The 22,540-nt window shown below is 61.8% G+C and overlaps 1 protein-coding gene across 1 annotated transcript; it reads right to left on the bottom strand.

Annotated features, from left to right (window-relative positions):
• Window positions 1-6,860: 6,860 nt before the first annotated feature.
• Window positions 6,861-10,116, bottom strand: CRYAA (crystallin alpha A). The gene is made up of 3 exons (XM_058732143.1): window positions 9,847-10,116; window positions 8,728-8,850; window positions 6,861-7,637 (listed from the first exon to the last, which is right to left on the bottom strand). The coding sequence occupies exons 1-3, from the start codon at window positions 10,033-10,035 to the stop codon at window positions 7,428-7,430; spliced, it is 522 nt and encodes a 173-aa protein (XP_058588126.1). The 5' UTR covers window positions 10,036-10,116; the 3' UTR covers window positions 6,861-7,427.
• Window positions 10,117-22,540: the final 12,424 nt, after the last annotated feature.

Raw genomic sequence — 22,540 nt, 5'->3', positions numbered from 1 at the left:
GCGGGACTTCAGGGGGCGTGGCTCCCAGACCGGGGGAGAGGAAGGCAGACCCCCCTCCAGCAGTGGCCGGACACCAACACAGGAGACAGCAAGCAGCCGCGGGATCGTGAGGCCTCGGTGGCCGAGAAGCTGCCCCAATCTGCCCACGCCCATGTCCGCATCCCGGCTCCTGTCACCCCTGCCCTGTGTCCGGGAGGTGCTTCTGGAAGCCCCTGGACCAGCACCTCAGAGCCTGGTCCGCTCATTGCCTCCATCCAGGACAGCGCAGGGGCCCGGCCGTGTGATCCCCACCCCTGATCTCCGCACCTCACCTGTCCCCGGCCAGCGGAGTGGGAGCCCGTGTCCCTGCTCCATCGCCGTGGCTGGAGGCCCGGCGGGGCAGGGGCGGCTGAGCCTTGGGGGGTGCACCACCCACGCGGCCCTGTGCACTCAGCACGTCCGCCCGGGAACCTCCACCATGGAGAAGACACGACTCTGGGTGAGGATTCGCGGCTCCTTGGTTTCTAACAGGGACGTCCTCCTGCTCAGTGACTTACCCACACCTTCAGGGGGGTGAGCTTATCGGTTTGCCCTAAATCCCATGACTTAGCGAGAGGAGAGACAGGTATATGAGGGCACCTGGCGTGGGCGAGCTGGGGGCGGGGTGGGGGGGTCCAGGAGATCTTGGCGGGAGGAGCCCTCAATGCCCAGCGGACTGGACAGGAAGGCCCCTGTGGCCCGGCGTCCCCAGCTCCCCCGCCTCGAGTGAGCAGGAGGGAAGCTGCCCCGGCCACACGTACGCTCACCGGGGTCCGCGTCCACTCGGGCCACGGCGCCGGCCTCTGGTGCAGCAGCCCGGCAGGGTGCAGGCCAGGCGGGCCCGGGGGGCCCGGAGAAGGAGAGGCGCATGCCCAGCGGGGTGGGGCCAGGCAGAGAACGGGATCGTGGGCAGCCTCAGTCCCTCGCCACTGGGGGCCACCCCAGCTGCCCTCCCCTCCGGTTCGAAACGTACAGCCACCCCTGCTGCGCTCCCCGGCCTCCCCAAGTCACGGCCCAGACACCGCAGCCACAGGATCCCCGCAGCCGCGCTCCAAGAGCCGGGCTGCAGCGGCCCGCACCCTATTCGGCCAAGAAGGTGGGCCGGGGCCTGGGGCCTGGAGGGAACGTTCTCCGCTGTCCCGCTGTCCCGCTGCAGGTCCCGGCCTGTTCCCTGAGCCTCCACCGAGCCACCCCCGCAACGCGACCCTGCTGCAACGTCCTCCTCGAACCTGAACCTCGGGGCGGGAGGGGGGCGTGGTGTTGGAGGGTCACGTGGGTGCCGGTTCCCATAAACCCCCACCTTCCCCCCTAACTTCAGACCCTACAGCCACACGTGGACACACACGCACCACACGTGGACACACGCTGCCACCGCTTCCCTGCTTGCCTCCTCTGCATCGTCACCTGAAGGGGAGCAGCCCCCGTGGCCCACGCCCCGACTCGGGCGGCACCTGCCTGTCCTCTCTGAGCCAACAAGGGCTGGCTGGGCGTGCCCTGCCCCGGGGTTCCCGGGGACCCAGAGCCCCCTGGGCCCGCCCTGGCCCCTGTGGTCCCGCCGGCCTTCCCACACCCTTCCCCCCGCCTTGGGGCCCCTGGCCCAGCCTTGGAGTCCAGGTGCCCTGAGCGAGGGTCCGGGTCCAAGACCTTCTTGGTGGCAGGACGGGGGCCAGAACCCGTGACTGAGTGGCGTCCACAGCGTCTCCTTGGAGCCCCTCGGGTGGTGGTGTCCTGGCCAGATCAGCACCTGCCCCTGGCATCTGTTAATAGGTGAATCACTGATGGGCGCCAGAGACCGGCTCATCCGTGGGCGGGCAACCATGCATTGCCATGGAAACACCCAAAACAGAAACACAGGCCTCCAGCACTAGACTGCAGGCTCGGCCCGGGCACGCCACGAGTGGACAACCCCCGTCTCAAGTGGCCCCCGGCAGGCACGTCTCCATTCCAAACCCCAGAACCTGATGTGGAAAAAGAGTCCTTACAGACGTGATCAAGGTAAGGAGCGAGACGACAGCACCCTGGATCACCCGGGGGGCTCGGGCGGATGGCCGGTGTCGCCGCGAGAAGAGACACAGACACACACGGGGAGAGACGGCCATGTGACCGTGGTGCCAGGGGCCGCAGTGACAGAACAGCCCCGGCCACAAGACGCGGCCGCAGGGCCCGGGGAACACGCTTGACCGTGGCTGCGGGGCAGGCAGGCGAGAGAGTGAGGACGCGGACACAGGAGGTGGCCGCTGGCGCTCACATCCTGGGCGCCCCGGAGGCCGCGTCCTGGGGTTTTCTCCGCGGAGTCAGAAAAGCCACAGCCCCGGGTAGGTCCGCACGAGCGAGCAGGGCGCCAACCCCCCCCCACCCCGCACAGGGCTGCAGAGGCCAACCCCCCCCCCCCGCACAGGGCTGCAGAGACCCCCAGACCCCCCGTTAGCGGCAGCCTCCGGGGCCTGCGCTCCCGGCCATCACCATCGGAGAGCCCCTGGGGCCAGCGTGGGGCCTCCGAATTCTCACCGATGCGTGGGTGGAATTGGGGGGTGACCTGTCGCCCACCCAGGTCCTCCAGGTCTGATTGGTCTCCCCTCGATGGCGCCCCGTGCGGGTCACTAGCTGGGGACCAGCAAACCCACCCGTAAATGTTTCCCAGGCTCTGGAGAGGCCTCCGCTGGCTTTGGAAAGCTGTGCTTTTGAGCCAGATTATATATTTTTTTTATTGATCTCTTGCTCCCCGGCGGGGCGGGGGACGGGACACAGTGTTCACAGGCTCCAGGTGGCTGACAGCTCCGCGGAATAAGGAGCCACCCCTGCTCCTCACAGCCGCTCCTTCCTGGTGACCTTGGGGTGCCCTTGAGCGCACCGCCCCCCCCCCCCCCCCCCCGCCGATCTCCAGCATCCAAAGGCAATCAGGTGCCTCCAGCAGCACAAAGAGGATCACGGCTCCCCACAAGCACCTTGACATAAAAGGGTCTGCTGACCAGCGCGCAAGGGGGAGGCTTTTCCTCAAGGCAGAGAAACGGGCAGGAAGTGTCTTTGTGTGATTGTGTCTTTCAAGTTCAAGTACAAATCAGGCACAGAGGGAAGCCAATGAAATGAGAGGCAGGAAACGAAGGCTGCGGGCTGCCCATGGCTGCTGCAGGCGTGTGTTGTGTGTGCGCGTGGGTGTGCATAGACGCGTGCCTTTGCGTCTGCGGGTACGTGTCTGTTCTGTGTGTGCACGTGTGACTGTGTCCACACGTATCTCGTTCTGTTTTCACCACAGCAGCGTCCACACAGGTTCCGGGCCTGCCCGCCTCCCGGGCCCCCGCAAACTAGGCCCGGATCCGGGAGGAAATCCCACAGCAGGGCCCCCCAGCCTGGTCACCCTGCAGCTGGGGAGCTGGGCCTGATGTGGGCCACACGGGAGCTGCGGCCTTTGGCCAGGCCACCCCACACACACACACGGCCCCCAACCTGAGTGGGGCTCCCCCGTCCCTTCCCACCCTGAAGGCCTAGTGGGTATCAGGTGGGCGGGCCCGTCCTGCGGAGAAGAGGCAGGTCCTTCGCCCCCCAGCTCCTGGGCTCTGGTGTCGCCGTTTCCTTTCCCTCTGAGGTCTGGCCCGCGTGCATGCGCCTCTGGGCCTCAGCACGCCCCCAGGCGGCCACATGCAGCATCTGGCCGGCGAGATCTGTGACCCGGTGACCCAGCCCCCTGTGTCAGGCTCCCTTTCCAAAGTCCTAGGGGCAGCCGCGGAGGCCGGGTAGGGCTGGTGCACTGCGTCATTCTGCAGGGGAGGAGACCCCGCCAGAGCCCCCAGGGACCCACGACACAGGGCTGACCTGCCAGCTGCGGACTTCTCCTTTTTCAAATGATTTTACAAACAAGCCAAGGAAACAAAAACCGCTTATCGTAAAGAAATACCACTGGCTCCCCGTGCGGCCTTTCGTGTCTCCCCGTGCCAGTCTCCCGGGCTGGACGCCGGTGCCCTGGGGTCAGGGTGGGGGCTCCCAAAGCTCCGTGGCGCCCAGCCCAGCCTGCTGGAGCCAGGCCCTCTGCGGAGGTGTGCTGCGGCTGGACGCCTGAAGGTGACCTTTGAGACAAGCGGTCTCGTGGCCACCGCCGGGCCTCTGCTGCCACCTGGTGGTGCATCTTGGAATTGCAGGTGGCCGTCTTGGGGCTGGACCGCCAGGGAGCATGCGGTCCCCCTCCCTGAGCGGGCACACTGTTAAGGACAGTGAGCTAATACTCAGAGGGGCTGACAAGTGTGCCCACAGCCACACAGCAGTTCGCCCACAGAACAGGTCCCGCCTGGCTTCCTCGGTGCCTCCCGATTTATAAGTGGGTGACGCCCGCTGTGCAGGGTTCAGAGTCCAGCCACCATGGGCTGGGCCGCCCAAACAACAGTCCTGGGGCCGGACGTCCCCGATCCAGGCGTGGGCGGGACTGGTTCCTCCTGAGGCCTGTCTCCTAGCCGTGTAGACACCGTCCTCCCCTGTGTGCTCACGCGGTCATCCCTCTGGGTGTCTCTGTGCCCTGAGCTCTTTTCACAGGGACACCGGTCATTCAGGAGCAGGGCCCTCGCCAGTGACCTCACTTACCATAATCACCTCGTTCAAGGCCTGATCTCCAAAGACAGCCACGCTCTGAGGTGCTGGGGGCTAGGGTTCCAACGTGGGAATTCGGGGGACACGGCTCAGCCCATGACAAGCCTTCAGCAAGCTCTGCGGTGGACCCGAGGCCATCGGCACCTGACGCCTCGGCCCCCCAGTCCGCCGGGCACGCGGTGACGCCCCTCGCTGGGGAAAAGCACGGGCGTCCGCCGAGGACAGCCAGCCTGGGGCGGAACCGCGGGGAGGAGGGAGCTTCAGACAGTCCGGTTTTCCAAAGCATCCAGCTCCAGCCCCCAAGTGTAGACACCATCGCCGCCACCGACCACAGAGCACCCCACGTTTCTCACCAATGTGGAATAAGTGGCAGGACAGCGTGGGCGGCTTCTTGTCGGGAGTCTCAGGGCAGGAGGGTGGGAGGGTCAGAGGGCCTCCCGCTGGCGCAAGGACTCTGCTTCAGGTGGAGCTGAGCTGGAGGGATGGAGGTACCTCGTGTGCGCGTGTGTGCACACGTGTGTGGGTGTGTGCACGACTGTGTGGGTGAGTGTGCACACGTGTGCCAGTGCGTGTGTGCACGTGTGTGGGTGTGTGCATATGCCTCAGTATGTGCATGTGCGCGCAACTGTGTGGGTGTGTACACCTGTGTCTGAGTGTGTGTACGCACGTGTGTGGGTGTGTGCACGACTGTGTGGGTGAGTGTGCACACGTGTGCCAGTATGCGTACAAGCAGTGTGTGGGTGTGTGCACCTGTGTGGGTGTGTGCGTGTGCACGCATGCGTCTGTGCGTGTGCAGTGTGTGTGTGCGTGCGTGCATGACACAACTGTGTGGGTGAGTGTGCACACGTGTGCCAGTGGGTGTCTGCATGTGTGTGGGTGTGTGCATATGTCTCAGTATGTGCATGTGCGCGCAACTGTGTGGGTGTGTACACCTGTGTCTGAGTGTGTGTACGCACGTGTGTGGGTGTGTGCACGACTGTGTGGGTGAGTGTGCACACGTGTGCCAGTATGCGTACAAGCAGTGTGTGGGTGTGTGCACCTGTGTGGGTGTGTGCGTGTGCACGCATGCGTCTGTGCGTGTGCAGTGTGTGTGTGCGTGCGTGCGTGACACAACTGTGTGGGTGAGTGTGCACACGTGTGCCAGTGGGTGTGTGCATGTGTGTGGGTGTGTGCATATGTCTCAGTATGTGCATGTGCGCGCAACTGTGTGGGTGTGTACACCTGTGTCTTAGTGTGTGTACGCATGTGTGTGGGTGTGCAATGTGTGCGTGTGTGCGCACCTGTGTGGGTGAGTGTGCCAGTGTGTGCATGCAAGCACTGTGCAGGTGTGTGCATGTGTCTGAGTGTGTGCATTGCGGGCACCTGTGTGGGTGCGTACGTGTGTGTCTGAGTGTGTGTGTGTGTGTGTGTGTGTGTTGAACAGGGACCACTTCACAGGAGATTCTCCTGTGTGTCCACCTTCTTGGAGGAGTATGGGAGCCACCCCGAGGACCGTCCCGCTGGCCCCAGCACGGTCCCCAGTGTCCCAGCCCCCACTCGCCCGTGACGCAGCCTAACACCAGCAGTGCCCATCAGGACGCGGCACCTGCTCGCCGTCCGCTCCCAGAGTGGCACCTGACCCTCCCCGCGGTCACTGCAGCCTCGGGGCCCCTCCCCCGGGGAGGCTGGGGGTCTCTGGGCCTCGTGCCCACCACCCCCACTGCCAGGGCGGGCAGGGAGACGACCGTCCACACGGGGTGGGGGAGGCTGCCCAGGACGCTGTGCCCTGGTCACCAGAAGCTCCCCGAGGGCGCCCGTGCCCACCCCAATGAGGAGGGGCAGTGAGCGGGGGCGCCCCCACACGCAGAGGTGCACAAGTTCGGACCACACCTGACCACCCTTCCTCACCCCTCGGGGAGCAACGGGGCCAGGGTCCTTCAAGTGCGGCCCCCAGGGAGCCGGGACACAAGCCCCCCAGAGGAGGAGAGCAGCAAGATGGCACTGCCCCACCGGGCACCCCGGGTCCCACAGAGAAGGGGGTCCTGATTCTCTCACACCCCCACCTCCCCCTCCCTCGGTGCTCTCCACACAAACCCCCTCCTCCCTACCAAGCGGGGGTCCGGGGGGCACTGGGGAGTGGGAGCCAGGAAGTGACCGGGTCTCCTGGAGGCGGCCGGGGTGGACCCTGCCCCCTTCCCACCCGTCAGGTCCACCCCTGCACCCATGCCGCAGGTCATGCGGCCCCGCACACCCCGCCGGGGGAGACAGCACGACCACCAGCCAGCAAATTGCTTGTGTCACCTGTTCTTTATTGACTGCCACGGGCTGCGTTCTCATGGGTGGCCGGGTGCCCCAGGAGAGGTGCTACATAGAGGAAGGATGGGGGGAACGCGGCCGGGGAGAGGCTGCCGAGGGCCCGGGCGCACGGGGGGCTCCGCCAGACGGACCTCGGGGCACCCGGGGAACGAGGGCAGGACGCGCAGCCGGGCCGTGACACGGGCGCCCGCCGCCCAGGGTCAAGGTGTGCCTGGCTGGCCCTGGGGACCCAGAGGTCGTCCTGAGGTGGCCTCCTCTGGGAGCACGGCGCCACCGTGTCAGGAAGCGGGGGAGGCGATCACGTCCACCCGGCGGCCAGTGCTGGGATCGGGGCGGCCCCGAGGCCGGGGCACCGCAGGCGGAAGCCCCAAGCCCTCCAGGCTACCCTCCCCAAACCCTCGCTCCCTCAGAGGAAAGGAAAAGGAAATGGAAAGAAGGAAAGCAAAAGGAGACCAGCACCCCACTTTCTAGGGCTCCCCCAGACCGATGGGCCGTGGGGGCAGCAGCGGTGGCAGCCGAGGCCGAGGCCGAGGCCGAGCTTAGGACGAGGGCGCAGAGCTGGGCTTCTCCTCCCGCGACACGGGGATGGCTCTCTCGCTGTGGCCAGCATCCACGCCAGACGGGACCTTGGGGCCAGAGAAGGTCAGCATGCCATCCGCGGACAGGGAGCAGGAGAGCGCCGACTGGTCCACGTTGGAAGGCAGACGGTAACGGCGGTGGAACTCACGGGAGATGTAGCCATGGTCGTCCTGGGCGGGGGACGGGGAAGGGCACGGTCAGAGACGCCAGGGCCGGGGGTGCCGTGGGCCTGACACGGGGAAGGCCCTCCCGGACCTCACGAGGGCCAAACCCGCCACACTCACACGGTGCAGTGGGAGCCAGAAGGCCACGTCGAGAGCTCCTGCTGAGGCTGCGCCCCAACCCCCCCCCCCCCCACCGGCCTCCCCACCTCCCGGCCTCCCCGCCTCCCTGCCTCCCTGCACAGCCGGGGGCCATTCACGGTCATGGAGCTGGCTCATCAGACCCGTTTCACTCCAGAATCCCGTGAATGGCTGTCCTAGTCCGGCACGTGGACCACATTTGGCCTTCACCCCACAGGCTCAGGGTGTCTGCTTTCCACCCAGCGGGGCCTGAGCACAAGAACTCTCCCCTCGGCGGGACAGCTTGGTCCCAGCCCCTGGGCCCGACTTCTTTCTCCACGCTGAAACAAGTCACTTGGGCCACAGCGCCGTACGTGGGGGGCAGGAGACACGGAGTCAGGGGTTCACGCAAACACACGCACGCACACAACCGCTCCAACAATTGAGAGGAAACCCTGGTCTCTGACCCTGGTCTCTGCCAGGTGAGCAGCCACCGCACCCTGAACCAGCTGTGGGGCCACCCATCTCCCTGAGCCGGGCCCTGCCACCTGCCGGCTCCCGATAACGGGGGGCGCCGATGACAAAGGGCCGCCGAGAGGTGAACGTGTGAACACACAAGCATTTGGGGCATCGATGGCCGCCGGCCACACTGCAGGGCTCGCCCGCCACAGTTAGGTTTCCATGGAACCCACGTCGGCTCAGAGCTCCCCTCGCCCCCCCGCCCGGTGCCCGGAGCTTCCTGGGATCCTCCCTGCTCCGACCCCATCACCGGCGCAGCTCGGAGGGAGCCAGGGGCAGCCGGGCGGTACCCGGGCGGGGGTCCCTGCAGACCCCTCACCTGCCGGGGCTCAGGACCGGCCTCCCTGTCACTGGGAGGAGGCTTGCTTGTGCGCTCTGGGACAAGCGGGCGTGTGGGGGAAGAGTCCCCCTCCCTCCTGGGGCGCAGGGTCCCCGGAAGGCGGGGGCCCCTCAGACCCACCTGCCTCTCGTTGTGCTTGCCGTGGATCTCCACAAAGTCCTCCAGCACTTTCACAGTGAGGTCCTCCGGGGAGAAGTGCTTCACGTCCAGGAAGATGACGAACTTGTCCCGGTCAGAGCGGACCTGAAACCCAAACGCTCCCGTGGGCCTCTGCGGTTTGTGCGGGGCTGGCCGGAGCCGGTCCCCCGGCCGTCAGCACAGAAACGCCTTCCACGCATACAGGGCACAGAGTCCCGGGGACCCCTGACTCGGGACCGCGTGGACCCTCGGCCTCAAGACCATGTGTCTGCTGATGCCTAGCTGGTGATGAGCTGAGAGGCTGGTTATGGTTGGCGGGCAGGTTACGGGTTAGGAGGCCGGTTACGGGTCGCCTGGCTGGCGGGTCAGGGGTTGGCTGACTGGTTGGACCTAGCACATTGAATAAAGTCACAGCCCTCGGCTTCCCTGGTTTCTCCATAAACAGCCCGGGGCCTGACTTCTCCCACGGCGTGATGTACCCGACAGCCTTGCCGGGCTCGCTGCTCAACCTGCTTCCCTCCCCCCTGCCCCAACGGCGCTCCCTGGGGACACTCAGCAAGGGTGTTTTTGCTTCTGAGGGCACCGCATCAGCCCTGGGCAGGCCTCTGCTTTTAGGCAGTGAGGGAGACCCAGTCCCTCGAGACCCCGGGACCCTGGGGTCCACCGCAGGGGCTCGGGGAGGGAAGGCCAGCGGTCGCTTCCCTTTGGGCCTGGCCCCGGGCAGGGAACAGACCACACTCTGCGGCTGTGCTGGCCGTCCTGGGGGAGGGGCCCTCCTGGGGACCCGGGGCGGCACAGCACACCCGCCCAGGCTTCCTGCCGGAAGGGAAGGGTGGACAGCCCGGAGCACAGAGCCCACACCGGCCGTCACACCGGCCGCGGTGGGCCTGCTCGCGGGGCCGCCATCGTGTGGCTGGTGCATCATAAAGCACACATGGGTCACGGGGTGATAGAGGACGAGACGGGGCTGGGCTCCGGCTCCCTCTCCAGACCCCTCCTCGGAGGCCCGAGGCGAGGCGCGGCTCCACACGGAGCACCGTGCTCCCCCTGCTCCTCCAGCCGCGGCCAGCGGGAGAAAGCAGCCCCCCGGCCAGGTCTTACCTCAGAGATGCCCGAGTCCAGCACGGTGCGGAACAGGGACTGGCGGTAATAGGGGCTGATGGTGGAGGACAGGAAGGGCAGCAGGTCGTACTCGAAGAGACCCTCGCCGAAAAACTGGTCAAACAGCCGGCTGGGGTAGAAGGGGCCCAGCGCACGTTTGAACCAGGGGTGCTGGATGGCGATGTCCATGGCGGGCGTCGGCGATGCAGGGACCCGGGGCTGGTGGGGAGTCGGGCAGGGGCCTCTGGGCAGTGCGGTGGAGAACTGGGAGGTGAGCCCTCCTTATATACGCCGGCGACAGAATAGAAGCATTAGGGGGATTTGTCTGGAAAGTGTGAGCTCAGGAGGAAGGCTGCCGGGTCAGCAGAAACGTGGCCCGGGCTGAGCGCCCGCCACTCCCAGCCCCGGGCACTGAGGCCCTGACCCGCACGGAGCCCTGGACTCCAGGAGCCGCCCTGTGGCTCTGTCCCCACACTCACCTGGGGGACGGCGAGGACTCATCTCCCACTACTGGGTCGGGGACGCCTCCTGCTTACGTGGCCCGGGTGATCCCACGGCCACCCCGTGAGTGGGGGCTCATACCCACTTCACGGACGAGGCGTGGGCTCAGAGGCCACGTACATGATCCCCAAATCTCACAGCTACTGCGGGGAGAGTACATCACTTTTCAAAACAGAATTACCTCTTTCTGATTACAAAACGTATACACGATCGTAAAAATCTCAAGAAAGACAGAAAATACCAGGAAGAAACTAAAAAGTGCCTGTAATTTCCAGGTCCCCCCTGGTGGCGGGGGTGGGGGGGTGACGCGGGGTCTGTGTGTGTCCAGATAGGGAGGCAGGTTTGGTTTTACAGGGGTGGGAACCCTGTACCCTGGGCTCCTCTCCGTGGACATCGTCCCTTCGAACTTCTCGCTGTGACAAGGCCGCGCATCGGGGCTGTCATCCGCCAGGCCTGGGGACGGTTTCGCTCCTCCCGCTGTGGCCCTGGCTGGCTGTTGCTCAGAGGGGACCAGCCCCCCCAGAACAGGGCCCTCCCACGCCCCCACGTTTAAGGTGTTTGCTGCCCCTCAGCAGTTCGGCCTCCCGGGAGCGCTGTAGTAACGTGTGGCCACCGCAGGGCAGGGAAGAGCCCGCTCCCAGCCCCTCCCGAGCCAGCTCCTCGCCGCACAGTCTGGACCCGAGAAGCTTCTTATTCGTCCTTGTACCTTTGCTTCCCAGCACAGCCTCTCACCCGTGTGCACAGGGGCCACGGAAGGGCACTTACCCGGCACTGAAGGAGGGTTGTGTCAGACACAACTGAGACGGCCTAGGCGTCGAACGTGGGGACTTCAGAGCGTCCCTCGCGCGGCTCCTTCCTGACCAGCCATGTCCCGTGTCACAGCCTTCCTCCCCCCACTTCTCAGCACCTGCTGTGCGCATGGCCCCAGACCGGTGGTAGAGGGCCCTGAAAAACCTGGAAAGGCCAGCCTGTGCCCTGCAAGGATGATTCGAGGGAGCAATTCCCCCGGTGTCTGGCAACAAAGACCAAATTAGGGGGGAGATCATCAATGCTGCGGGGGGGCGGAGGGCCCCCTCCCTGCCCCAGGCCCGCTCTGGGCCACCCTTTGCCGGTCTCCCTGCGGCCACCCTACACGGCATGTAAGTCTCCATACCCCCCCCCCCAACTGCGGAAACCAGAGAAGTGGAGTTTAGAAGGGCGGGCTGCGTGCCCAGTCACTTGGCTCCGAGGAAGGGGAGGGGGTTTCACCGCAGGCCACGCGCCCGGCCGGGCCGCGGGGCAGGGGCGGTGGGTGGCCCCACACATCGCCGGCTGACTCCTCCCGGCGCCACGAGTGTCCCTCCGGCTGAGTCCTCCTTTTGGGGTGGGGGGGACCAGCAGGGCCAGGCGAGCGGGCAGTACTTTGACAAAGAAGGAACAGTGGACCTTCCGACAGATCTGCTTTCGTTCAAATGTTGGTATTTTGTTCGTTGCCGATTTTGTGCATTCGTTTTGATTTTTTAAAACACCGCGTTAAGAAATGATTCATCCTAATGACCCTGTTTCTGGTGCCCCCCTGACCCTGTCGCCCAGGGGAGGGCCTCGCTCTCCTCACCCAGCCCGTGGCTTCCGTGGGGTCGGTGGAAACTTCTGCACCTACAGGCAGAGAGGCGGTGGCGTCTGAGCACAGCCCCGTCCCCTGGGCCACGCGGCGCAGGGAGGCTGAGGGGCCCCCAAGATCCTTCAGATTCGCACGGGCGCACACACGCCTTGCACAACTGCGCCTTCCGGGGTCTGGAATCCCGTGCGCGGCAGCCAACGGGAGCAGAGACCTCCATGGGGCACGGGACGCAGAGCCGGCCGGGCCCCTAGCGGTGGCCTTCAGCGTGAGGCGGCACCAAGGCTTTGGGATCGGAAGCAAAGAGGACCGGCCGTGTCGCGCACGTGTGTGCAAATTCACCCTCGCCTCACCCTCCCCCCGCCCCCCGCCTCGGGACAGCCCCTCAGGAACCCGGATTCTGGGAAAAGAGGACCCTTTTATTCTGGGCCTGGAGTCCTCCTTGGGTGACCCTGAAGAGGTCGCTTCCAAGCCTCAGTGGTGACAGGAGCCGTTGGCCATGCACTGAAGACCCAAGGAGGGGACGTGCACACGCCCAGGGACAGGCTGCCCGTCCCCGCCTGGGCCTCGGGCTGCAGGCTCCGGGCCGTGAGACAGGCATGCACGAAAACCAGCCCGGGAACCCCTGGTCCCCCGGCCGGCGGCACTGGCGTTGGCCGTGGAGCCGGTTTCCAAGGTCGCAAACTGGTCAGGCTCCCAGGGGCCGGTTCCTGCCTCCGACCTCTGCGGTTGGGCGTATCTCCGTGCCTCAGCAGAAGAGTCCACATCAGCCATGATTGCCCACACGAAGACTCAGACCTGGAGTTATTTCGGTCGTTGGGCCTCTGCCGGTGCCCTTGCCGCCTGGTTAAAAGGCACAGTGAAAACCTACCGCGAACCGTGAGGCGAACCGTTTCCCGGCAGGTGTTACTTCACACGTTAAGTGTTTCCCTGAATTTGAGTTGTAGCTTTAAGGTTGAAATACAGGCTTCATTTTTATTGTTAAATGTTTGTTTTAAAGAACACATCAGCCAAGGCATGGCCCCGTGCGGAGGGAGTGTTCCCAAAGGGCCCTGCTCTGGGTCTCCAGGCCTCTGGCCTTGGGCTCCTCTGGGCTACTTTCTGCCATCCCGGAAGGTTCTCGCAGCTCTACAAGAGTGAACTGGACCCCATCGCTGTCCGAGGCAGACCTGACACCCACCCACCCCAAGATACTCTCTGTAAAGACCTCGGGTCGACATCACGCTCAGGGGTCGGGGCCGGACCTCAGCCCTGCCTCTGACCTCCAAGGCTGCAGCCAGCCAGGTCACCAGAGACGGGGCCCACGGCGAGAGTCCGCTCCAGGATTGGGAGGAGCAAGATGTCCTTCTTCTTGTACCTTCCTGTACCTGGGGCGGTGGCCCCAGTCCCCAGGAGCCCTGAGCTCCGGCCCTGACAGCACCTGTGAAGACAGTGCGGCCCCCAGCGCCCTCGGTGCCCACAGCCCCTCTCTTCTGTCCTTTCCACACTTCCCACACCCAGAAGCCAGCTTTTAATGATGAGACACTCTTGCAAAAAGTTCTCTGCAAACCCAGCTTTTTAGAGGACTGGACTCTGCTTTTTATTTTATTTTAAATAACATTTTTTTTTTAACGTTTATTTATTTTTGAGACAGAGAGAGACAGAGCATGAGCAGGGGAGGAGCAGAGGGAGAGGGAGACACAGAATCTGAAACAGGCTCCAGGCTCCGAGCTGTTAGCACAGAACCCGACGCGGGGCTCGAACCCACGGACCGTGAGATCATGACCTGAGCCGAAGTCGGATGCTTAACCGACCAAGCCACCCAGGCGCCCCTTAAATAACATTTTTATCATAAGAGCGATACATTGCCATCGCTAAGGATTCGGGCAGATCAGAAAAATCTAAAGGTGGGGGACGAACCCATCATCCTACCAGACCCTGAGTATTTATGGAGAGGAAAACTGTAGGTCTCCCACATTCTGCTGAGGGGCTGGTGCCCAGCGGCTTGGGAGCCAACCGGAAGTCATTCCCAAAAGATGAGCCACCAGTCCAATAACGTACTCAAGGGATGTGAGGAGGGCCCAGCTGGGGGCCCCGGGAGGTCAGGGTCCTGGGTGCCAGACGCCAGACACAGTCACGGGTCCTCACTGTGACAAAGACACCCCCGCCTCAGATGGGGGCAGAGACGCCTGCTGCCTTCGCGCTGGGCGGTGAGTCGGATCGTCCCCGGTCGTGCCCAGCCACCAGGCCTTGGACTCCCGCCCTGTGCAAGTCCCTACTGACCAAGGCAGGCTGTGCCCTGACGTTTCTGTCCCTCTGGCCCATCCTGGAGACTCCAGCAGAGTTCTGCCCAGCCATGGCACCTGTAAGGCCACCTCCAGGACAGAGAAGAACCCAGGAAGTGCACGGGTGTCTCGCTCTGACATCTGGGCCAGGTCTGTGCAGGGCAATGGCAGGGAGGAGGGGAGGCCCAGGCCCCAGGTTCGCTGGGGAGGGACCAGGGCAGGGGGCTGTCCCTCTTCCTGAGGGACTGTGTGAAGCTGGTGAACGTGGGCCTCCAGTGTGGCCACTCTTTACTCGCCATCTCTCAGCCCTGCCCACAGCTCCCCAAACCCGGCTTCCTGGAGAGTCACTGTCCCCCTCCACCTTGAACGGGACCGAGACTCTGGAGAGAACGTGACTGGCCCCGAGGCCATCCCCTGCCCCAGCGACCAGGGCCTACCTTGGCCTGAGAGGCAGGCAAGGTTGCCACAGGGTGGGGAGGAGTCTGCAAAGGCGGGGGGGGGGGGGGGGGGCAGCCAGCCGAGGACGCCAGAAGGTGACTGCAAGGCCCCCACCCGGGGTTCAGCCCCCAGCACACCCGGGGGCAGCCGCTGCTGGTATCCAGCCTGTCAGTGAGCAGACGGCCACCTGGCTGCACAGATACGGTGGCCCCCGGGCAGGCTGGCTCCAGCGAGGCCCCAGCTGGCCCTGCCGGGAGCCCAGGACCTCCCGTTCCGCCCGGGATGGCCCATTGGCTGGACCCACATTGCAGGTTAAAGAAAAAAGGAAAAAAGTCCTAAAACTCAAAGAAAAAAAGTCCGTCTCTCCTCAAGCCAAGGAAAGAAATGGGCCCGCAGATGATTCCGCTTACGTCAACATGTCTGCTGAGGTCCTGTCATTCCCGTGCGAGGCACGGAGGCGGCCCACACAGTCAAGGCAAACCACTGCCCACGTGGAACCCGCGTCCTGCAGGCGTGGAGAACTGAGGCATCGTGGGAGGGGCTCCCTAGGGTGGGCGGTGAGCTGGAGGCCAAGGGGCGGGCATGCCTTGAGTGCCTGACGCCGAGGGCTCTGGGCCGGAAAGGGCACAGGGCTGAAGGAGTCCGTGGGGCAGGGGAGCGGGACCATGCACGTCAGGGTGGGCCTTGGGGAGGCCCTGCACGCACCTGTGTCTCTGTGTGTGTGTGTGTGTGTGTGTGTGTGTGTGTGTGTGTGTTTGGGGGAGCGGGAGCTATAGTTCCTGAGATCATGTTTCTCTGCTATCTAAGCACATCAGGACGTGGCAGGAGCTTCCGTCAGACCCTGGCAGAGCCCCCGTGGGCAGGAGCCGGCCTGCGGGCGCCCGTCCCCGGGGGTGCTGGGGGCGCGGGGGGCGGGGGGCGGGGTGTGCTGTCCTCTGCGCATTGTTCCCAGGAGGCTGGCTTAGGTTTAAGCCGTTCTCAGCGATTTGCATTCCGCTGCATTCGCGCTAAATGCCAGCCCTCCTCACACAAAGGCTGGTATGTGCTTCATCCACAGGATTGCCAAAAGGCTGGCAGGTCGCCCAAGCGCGCGCCAAGCCCCGGCACCCCGATTTTCCGCTCCGGGGACCGGCGGGCCGCGCCCACAGATGCACACCATGCGGGCCTGGGGCTCTGCTGTGCGTCAGCGGCTCGCACCTGGGCTGAGCCCCAGGCTCTCCACCGGGTCAAGGTGGGTGCGTGTGGGCAACCCACGACCCCGTCGCCGCGGGAGGACGCTGCGGGGTCCTCCAAACGCCACGTGACAGGGACTCAGACAGGGTCCTGTCACAGCAGGTCGTGTTAGGCCTCGGACAACGGGGTCCCATCCGCTCGCCAACACTTGGTGTCTTCAGTCACTTTTTCCTGGGGAAAAGGATTTATTCTCGTGACAAAATTTCTCCTACGTTCTCGAAAGCGGACAGAATGGCACGGTGAGCGGCCGTGTCCACGTCAGCCAGAGCTGGCCATTCGTGGAAGTTTCTGCCCTGTTCGCTCGTCTCCCTTTCTTTCCTTTGCTGAGGATTTCAAAGCAGAGCCCAGCCCTCCCGTGGTGCCGTCTCTGCTCCACGCTTCTCTGGGAAGAACGGGCCCTTCCTTGCAGAGGCAGAAACCCTGTTCTGTCTGTGACCGCGTCGGTCACCGTCTCGTGCCATCCTCCAAAGCCGGGTCCCCGACTAAACACTCCCGATTGTCTCACTGCTGATTTGTTCCCACCAAGACCCACACCCAAAAAAGATGTAGACGTCCTTTTTCTGAAGCGCTTTCTGCATTATTCCAACGGGCACGGGTGCTTTTCTGGCTTTGATCTGTTAAAAGGTGACCCATGGGAACAGGCTGTCCCATGGCAGACGGCCCTCCAGGCTGGAGCTAACCCGGCTGGGTCTCAGCCCCACTTCTCAGAAAAGAGCTTGGGGCAACGCACGGGCTGGACACCCCGCCCGGGGGGGAGTCCCAGGGAGACCAAAGTGAGGGGTAAAAAAATACAACGCAGTGTACATGGTGCAAATAGTATGGGACAGAGAGAACACAATAGCCGGCATGACGCGCCGTGACACTTCCCGCAGCCCCAGCAGGTGCACCTCGGGAAGGCGATTTCACTGCTGGCTCCTGGCTCCCGCCGCCCACGTGGTGGACCCGTCCTTCCTGGGTGCCCCCCCCCACCCCCGCGGCCACGGGAGAAGCACAGCCACCGGGGGTGGCACCGGGCAGCCTGAGGGCGGTGCCCCAAAGCCCCCACTATGCGGGGGGCCCCCACACCCCCGCACCAGCCTGCCTCCCTCCGTCTCGGAGGATGGGCGGTGAGCTCAGTTTGCTAGTCCCATTCAGAGTGTTGCCTGTGTGTAACTGCTCTTTCTTGATCTGTCCTTACCTGGTTTGCATATGGGAGTTGCGAGGTGTGTTTGCCTCACAAAACGGGGTGGGGGGGCATGCCTTCCGTTTTCCTTTTCTGTGAAATGGAAACCATTGCTTGTTTAGTGAAACACCTGTGATGTTTTCTATTTGGGGACATTTTTTCTACTGGTCCCATTTTTTTTTAAATTTTTTTTAACGTTTATCTATTTTTGAGACAGAGAGAGACAGAGCATGAACGGGGGAGGGGCAGAGAGAGAGGGAGACAACAGAATCCGAAGCAGGTTCCAAGCTCCTAGCGGTCAGCACAGAGCCCGACGCGGGGCTCAAACTCAGGGACCGCGAGATCGTGACCTGAGCCAAAGTCGGACCAAAAATCGTGACGGATCGTGACGAGCCAAAGTCGGTGGAGGGCTCAGAGGCCTCCGGGCGCTCAGGGCAAGGCAGCTTAACCGACTGAGCCACCCAGACGCCCCCATGTTTCAATAACTTCTGCTCATATTCCTGTGTTCTTGCTTCCATGTTTTGTGGATTCATCCCACCATCATTTTTTCATGTGGTTACTCAGCTAGTTAGTCTCCAGCATTGTCGCCTCTCTCGTAAGCATCTGGGGGGCAAGTCCTCCCCCATCCCTGAGCTGCAGCTCACAGGGTTCGGCGATGAGTCAGCCCCACCCCCCGCCAGGAGCCCACCCCACTGCCTGGCTCACAATGGCTCAGAACATTTCACACGCAAACACGGGCCAGAGCAGCACAGAGGAGGCTGTGGTTAGACACTGGGGCTCGACTGAATGTTCATGTGTGGGTTTCTCTCTACCCCCACCCTGACCCAAAACTGGTTCGAGGCAGATAATGACTCGAGCCTGTGTGACTAAGAATTCTCGGGAAGGGAGCGGGCCTTTGGAACGAGCAGCCGTGGAGGTGAACTTAGCCCCAGCCTCCACGGGGCGGAGTCTGGTGGGTGAAGAGCGCGGAGGCACACAGCCTGACAACAACAAAGCTTTACGAGCCCCGTCATTGTCCCGGGGATGTGCTAAGAGTCTTGCGTGAATGGACTCACTGACTCGTCACAAAAACCCTGAGGTCGGAGCAGTTGTGATCCCGGCGGCCCGGGGGACGGCAGCCGGGGACGTGCGTGGGGGAACAGACAGCCCGTGCAACCCCCAGGCAGTGGAGGCAGGGCAGAGCCCAGCCCACCCTCTCGCAGGCTCCGTGTCAAGTGCCTTCCTTTGCTTTTCTGGGTAAATCACGCCTCACCACCCATCGTCACCAACAGACGTCCAGACCCCTCACCCATCCCAACTTTTGCTTAAACTTCGCGGACTTTTCGGTGGACGATTCCATTTGTACCACGGCCCGGAGGGGAGCCCTCAGCAGCTGGCGGGAAGCAGTGAGCGGCCATCGGCCGGCTGCAGGGCCGAGCCTGGCTGTGGACAGACGTTCACGCAGGTGCTTAGGGAAGGAGGGGAGACGCACGGCGCCTGGCGGGCAGGGAGGCGGCAGCCGACTCGCTGACGATGGCTGAACACAGCACCGGGGTGGAGGGACGAGGCCAGGGGGTTGGCCTTTGGCTCCTGAGCCTCGCGTCCCCAGCCAGACGCTGCACCCAGCTAAAGGGAGGGGACAGTCACACCTGGCAGCGGATGGAAAACGGGAGAGCCGGTGCCGCGTGTCGGGCACAGCGCCCCCTGCCTGGACCCCGCTCACGCAAAGTGTGTGACTCCCCGCTAGGGGGCGCTGCCAGGAAGAAACAGCGTCAGGGGGAGGGGTCTCCGCACAGGGCCCCCAAAGCAGACCCGGAGGGAAGGTCCTTCCGCTGGGTGGCCCCGGAATCAGGAGCGATAAGGAGGGTGAGGCGGGGAAGGGAGAAGACCAGTGAAGGTCCCCTTAATGAGATGGTGACTGATGTGGGTGACTGGGACCGCAGCCCGTGGGGCCCCCAAGGATGTGCCTCAGTATGGACCACCCGAGGGACAGAAGCGGGGGTGTCTGGCCCAACACTGCCCCTCCTTGTTGCAGGTTGCTCCCGAGGACGTCAGCTTCGTGTTTCTGGACACTTTCAGGGGGGCTGAGCAGCCCTGAGGTCCTAGAGCAGAGAAGCAGGGGGCCGACACCCCACAGAAATGCCCCTGTAGCGGTGGAGGGCTCAGAGGCCTCCGGGCGCTCAGGGCAAGGCAGCGACAGGGTCTAGATGGGGGTGTGAATGGGCATCAAGTCAGAGACCATGAAACAGACCGAAGCAGGTGCCTAAGTCCAGGAAACAGACCCAATGGGATGGCAGCTGGAGAGATGGTGGATAGATGATAGATGATAGATAGATAGATAGATAGATAGATAGATAATAAATAGATATGGATAGATGGGTGGATAGATAGATAGATAGATAGATATGGATAGATAGATATGGATAGATGGGTGGATAGATAGATAGATAGGTAGATAGATAGTAGATAGATAATAGGTAGATAGATAGATAGATAGATAGATATGGATAGATGGGTAGATAGATAGATAGATAGATAGATAATAGATAGGTAGATAGATATGAATAGATGGGTGGATAGATAGATAGATAGATAGATAGATAGATAGATAGATAATAGATACGTAGATAGATAATAGATGGATAGATAGATAGATAACAGATAGATAATAGATAGTTAATAGATAGTTAATAGATAGATGATAGATAGATATGGATAGATGGGTGGATAGATAGATAGATAATAGATGATAGATAGATAGATAGATATGGATAGATAGATAGATATGGATAGATGGGTGGATAGATACATAGGTAGATAGATAGTAGATAGATAATAGGTAGATAGATAGATAGATAATAGATAGATAGATAGATATGGATAGATAGATAGATAGATAGATAGAAGATACGTAGATAGATATGGATAGATGGGTGGATAGATAGATAGATAGATAGATAGATAATAGGTAGATAGATAGATATGAATAGATGGGTGGATAGATAGATAATAGGTAGATAGATAGTAGATAGATAATAGATAGATAGATACATAGATAGATAGGTAGATAGATACATAGATATGGATAGATGGGTGGATAGATAGATAGATGATAGATAATAGATAGATAGATAGATAGATAGATAGATAGATATGGATAGATAATAGATGGATAGATGGATAGATAGATAACAGATAGATAATAGATAGATAAAAGATAGTTGATAGATAGATAGATAGATATGGATAGATGGGTGGATAGATAATAGATAGATAATAGATAGTTAATAGATAGATGGTAGATGATAGATAGATGATAAATAAATGACAGGCAGATAGAGATGGATAGATAAATAGATAGACAGATAATAGAGAGATGATAGATAATAGATAAGACACGGACAACACAGCACGAAATTTGATTTGAGGAACTGGCTCACGCAGTCGTCAGGGATGCCAAGACTGAAATCTGCAGGGCAGGCCAGCAGCCTGGAAATCCAGCTAAGAATTGAGATGTGGTCTCGAGTCCGAAAGGCGCAGGGCAGCAGGCCAGATGCTCGGGCAGGGTTTCCAGGCGGCATTCTTGAGGGAGACAGAACTCCTTCTTGCGGAAACCCAGTCTTCGTTCCTGAGGCCTTCAACGGATTGGGTGAGGCCCACCCACGTTGTGCTTTACCCAAAGTCCACCGATTTAAACGTTAATCTCACCTACGAAACAGCTTCCCGGCTGCATCTAGTCTGGCGTTCGAGCACACAACCAGCCAGCACAGCCCAGAGAGGTCAACGCATAGCATTAGCGGCTGGTAATTGTCCAAGCCCCGAAGCAAGGTCGCTGTGCACCCACAAAACGCCCTCTGCCTCCTCCCCTGCTAAGTGCGTGATGCTTCCTCCCTGCCCAGGCAGGGGCTCTCCGGCTTTCTGACGACCTGCCTCAGGCCACCAGCCAGAACGGCGGCCCGGTGACAGGTGCCTTCTGACACCTTCTTACCAAGATGCCACATTTCCCCATCATCTACATGTCATAGACCAACCTGTTCGTCTGCAGGTGTGTCCCTGTGGCCCCTGATGGACGGCCTTATCTGGGGTCACCAGGGGTCGCTAAACACCGAGTGACGACATGCCAGGCCCATGCCGAGCCCTGGTGACTATCTGGCGAACGGTGACTCGGGCTCCGTCCTCAAGTCCCAGAGATACGAGGGTGTCCGGGGGACTCCAGGCCCGTCTCCATCCAGTTCCGCCCCCACAACTCCACCCAAACTTCTCTCTGGGGTGCCAAGTCGGCGGTCTGTTCTCGGCTCTCCCGGCCTGGCCTCTGTGCACCTGACCATTCCCCCATCCCCCACCCCCTCTCCACCGGCCTTCTGGACCCTCAGCGTCCTGCCCCTCCTCCAGCCTCAGCAGCCGTACCCCCCGTGCCCCCAGCTCATCAATGCCGGGCGCCGCCTCCCCTTTCTGTCCACACTCCTCCCCGGTTCATCCCGCCAAGCTCCCTGCTTCCGCTGCCGTCTCTGAGCTGCTGCTGCCAGAGCTCCTCCCCACGTGGCCGCCCAGCTTCGTGTCCCCTGAACCCAGCTCTCCGTGCTCACCCCAACCTGCTCCTCCCACACCCTTCCGGTCTCAGCTGCTCAGGCCGAAACTTGACTTCAGGCTGGACTCCTCTCTTCTGCCACACCTGTCATGACTGCATGGTGTCCCCCTGAAATCCATATGTTGAACCCCTGACCCCCAATATGACTGTATGTGGGGTGGAAGGAGGTGATTAATGTTAAATGAGGTGCTAAGGGTGGGGCCCTGATCTGATGGGCCTGGTATCCTTGTAAGAAGAGGAGGAGACACCAGAGATCCTCATCCCCAGAGAAAAGGCTCCCTAAGGACACGGCGGGAAGGTGGCCGTCTGCAAGCCAAGGAAGGAGGCCCCAGGAGCCAACCCCGCTGCCCTCCAGCCTGTGGAACTGCGGGAGAATGTGTTGTTCACACGACCTGGTCTGTGGTGCCGTTACAGCGGCCCTGACAGACTGACACACCCCCTACCTGGACTTATCAGCAAATCCTGTCACCTCTACCCACAGAGAATATTCCAGATTCATCCACCACTCACCACCCTCACCACCCCAATCCAAGACGCCATCATCTTGTGTCTGGATTATTGCAGTTACATCCTTCCTGGGCTCCCCACTTCTGCATTTGTCCCCCAGAAGCCTGCTCACCCAGCAGCCAGAGCAACCCCTTAAAGTATGGGTCACTTAGGCCACTCATGGCTCCAAACCTTGTCTGATGTCCCATCTCACCCAAAGTCTTGACTGTGACTGGCAATATCTTTCACGATCTGGCCCCACCCTCCCCTCAGTGTACATGCTCCAGCCACACTGGCCCCTTGTGGTTGCCCGGGTGTGCTGGGCACCCTCCTACCCCGGGGCCTTTGCACCTCCCGTCCCCTCAGCACAGAAAGCTTTTCCTTCAGTTATCTGTATGGCTAGGACGCTCACTTCCTTGAGATCTTTGCCCAGGAAACACCTTGTC

This window comes from Neofelis nebulosa, chromosome 5, assembly GCF_028018385.1.
Source record: "Neofelis nebulosa isolate mNeoNeb1 chromosome 5, mNeoNeb1.pri, whole genome shotgun sequence".
NCBI classification, from domain to species: Eukaryota; Metazoa; Chordata; class Mammalia; order Carnivora; family Felidae; genus Neofelis; species Neofelis nebulosa.
Note: the sequence above shows the minus strand (reverse complement) of the source record. Positions and strands in the feature narration are given on the sequence as shown.

What these genes read in the sequence shown, in the direction of transcription:
- CRYAA (XM_058732143.1), bottom strand. Translation starts at nt 10,035, where the DNA reads ATGGACATCGCCATCCAGCACCCCTGGTTCAAACGTGCGCTGGGCCCC. An exon ending in TGGACTCGGGCATCTCTGAG is followed by an intron (nt 8,851 to 9,846) that starts GTAAGACCTGGC and finishes TTTGGGTTTCAG; the next exon opens with GTCCGCTCTGACCGGGACAA. An exon ending in GCAAGCACAACGAGAGGCAG is followed by an intron (nt 7,638 to 8,727) that starts GTGGGTCTGAGG and finishes TCCCCCGCCCAG; the next exon opens with GACGACCATGGCTACATCTC.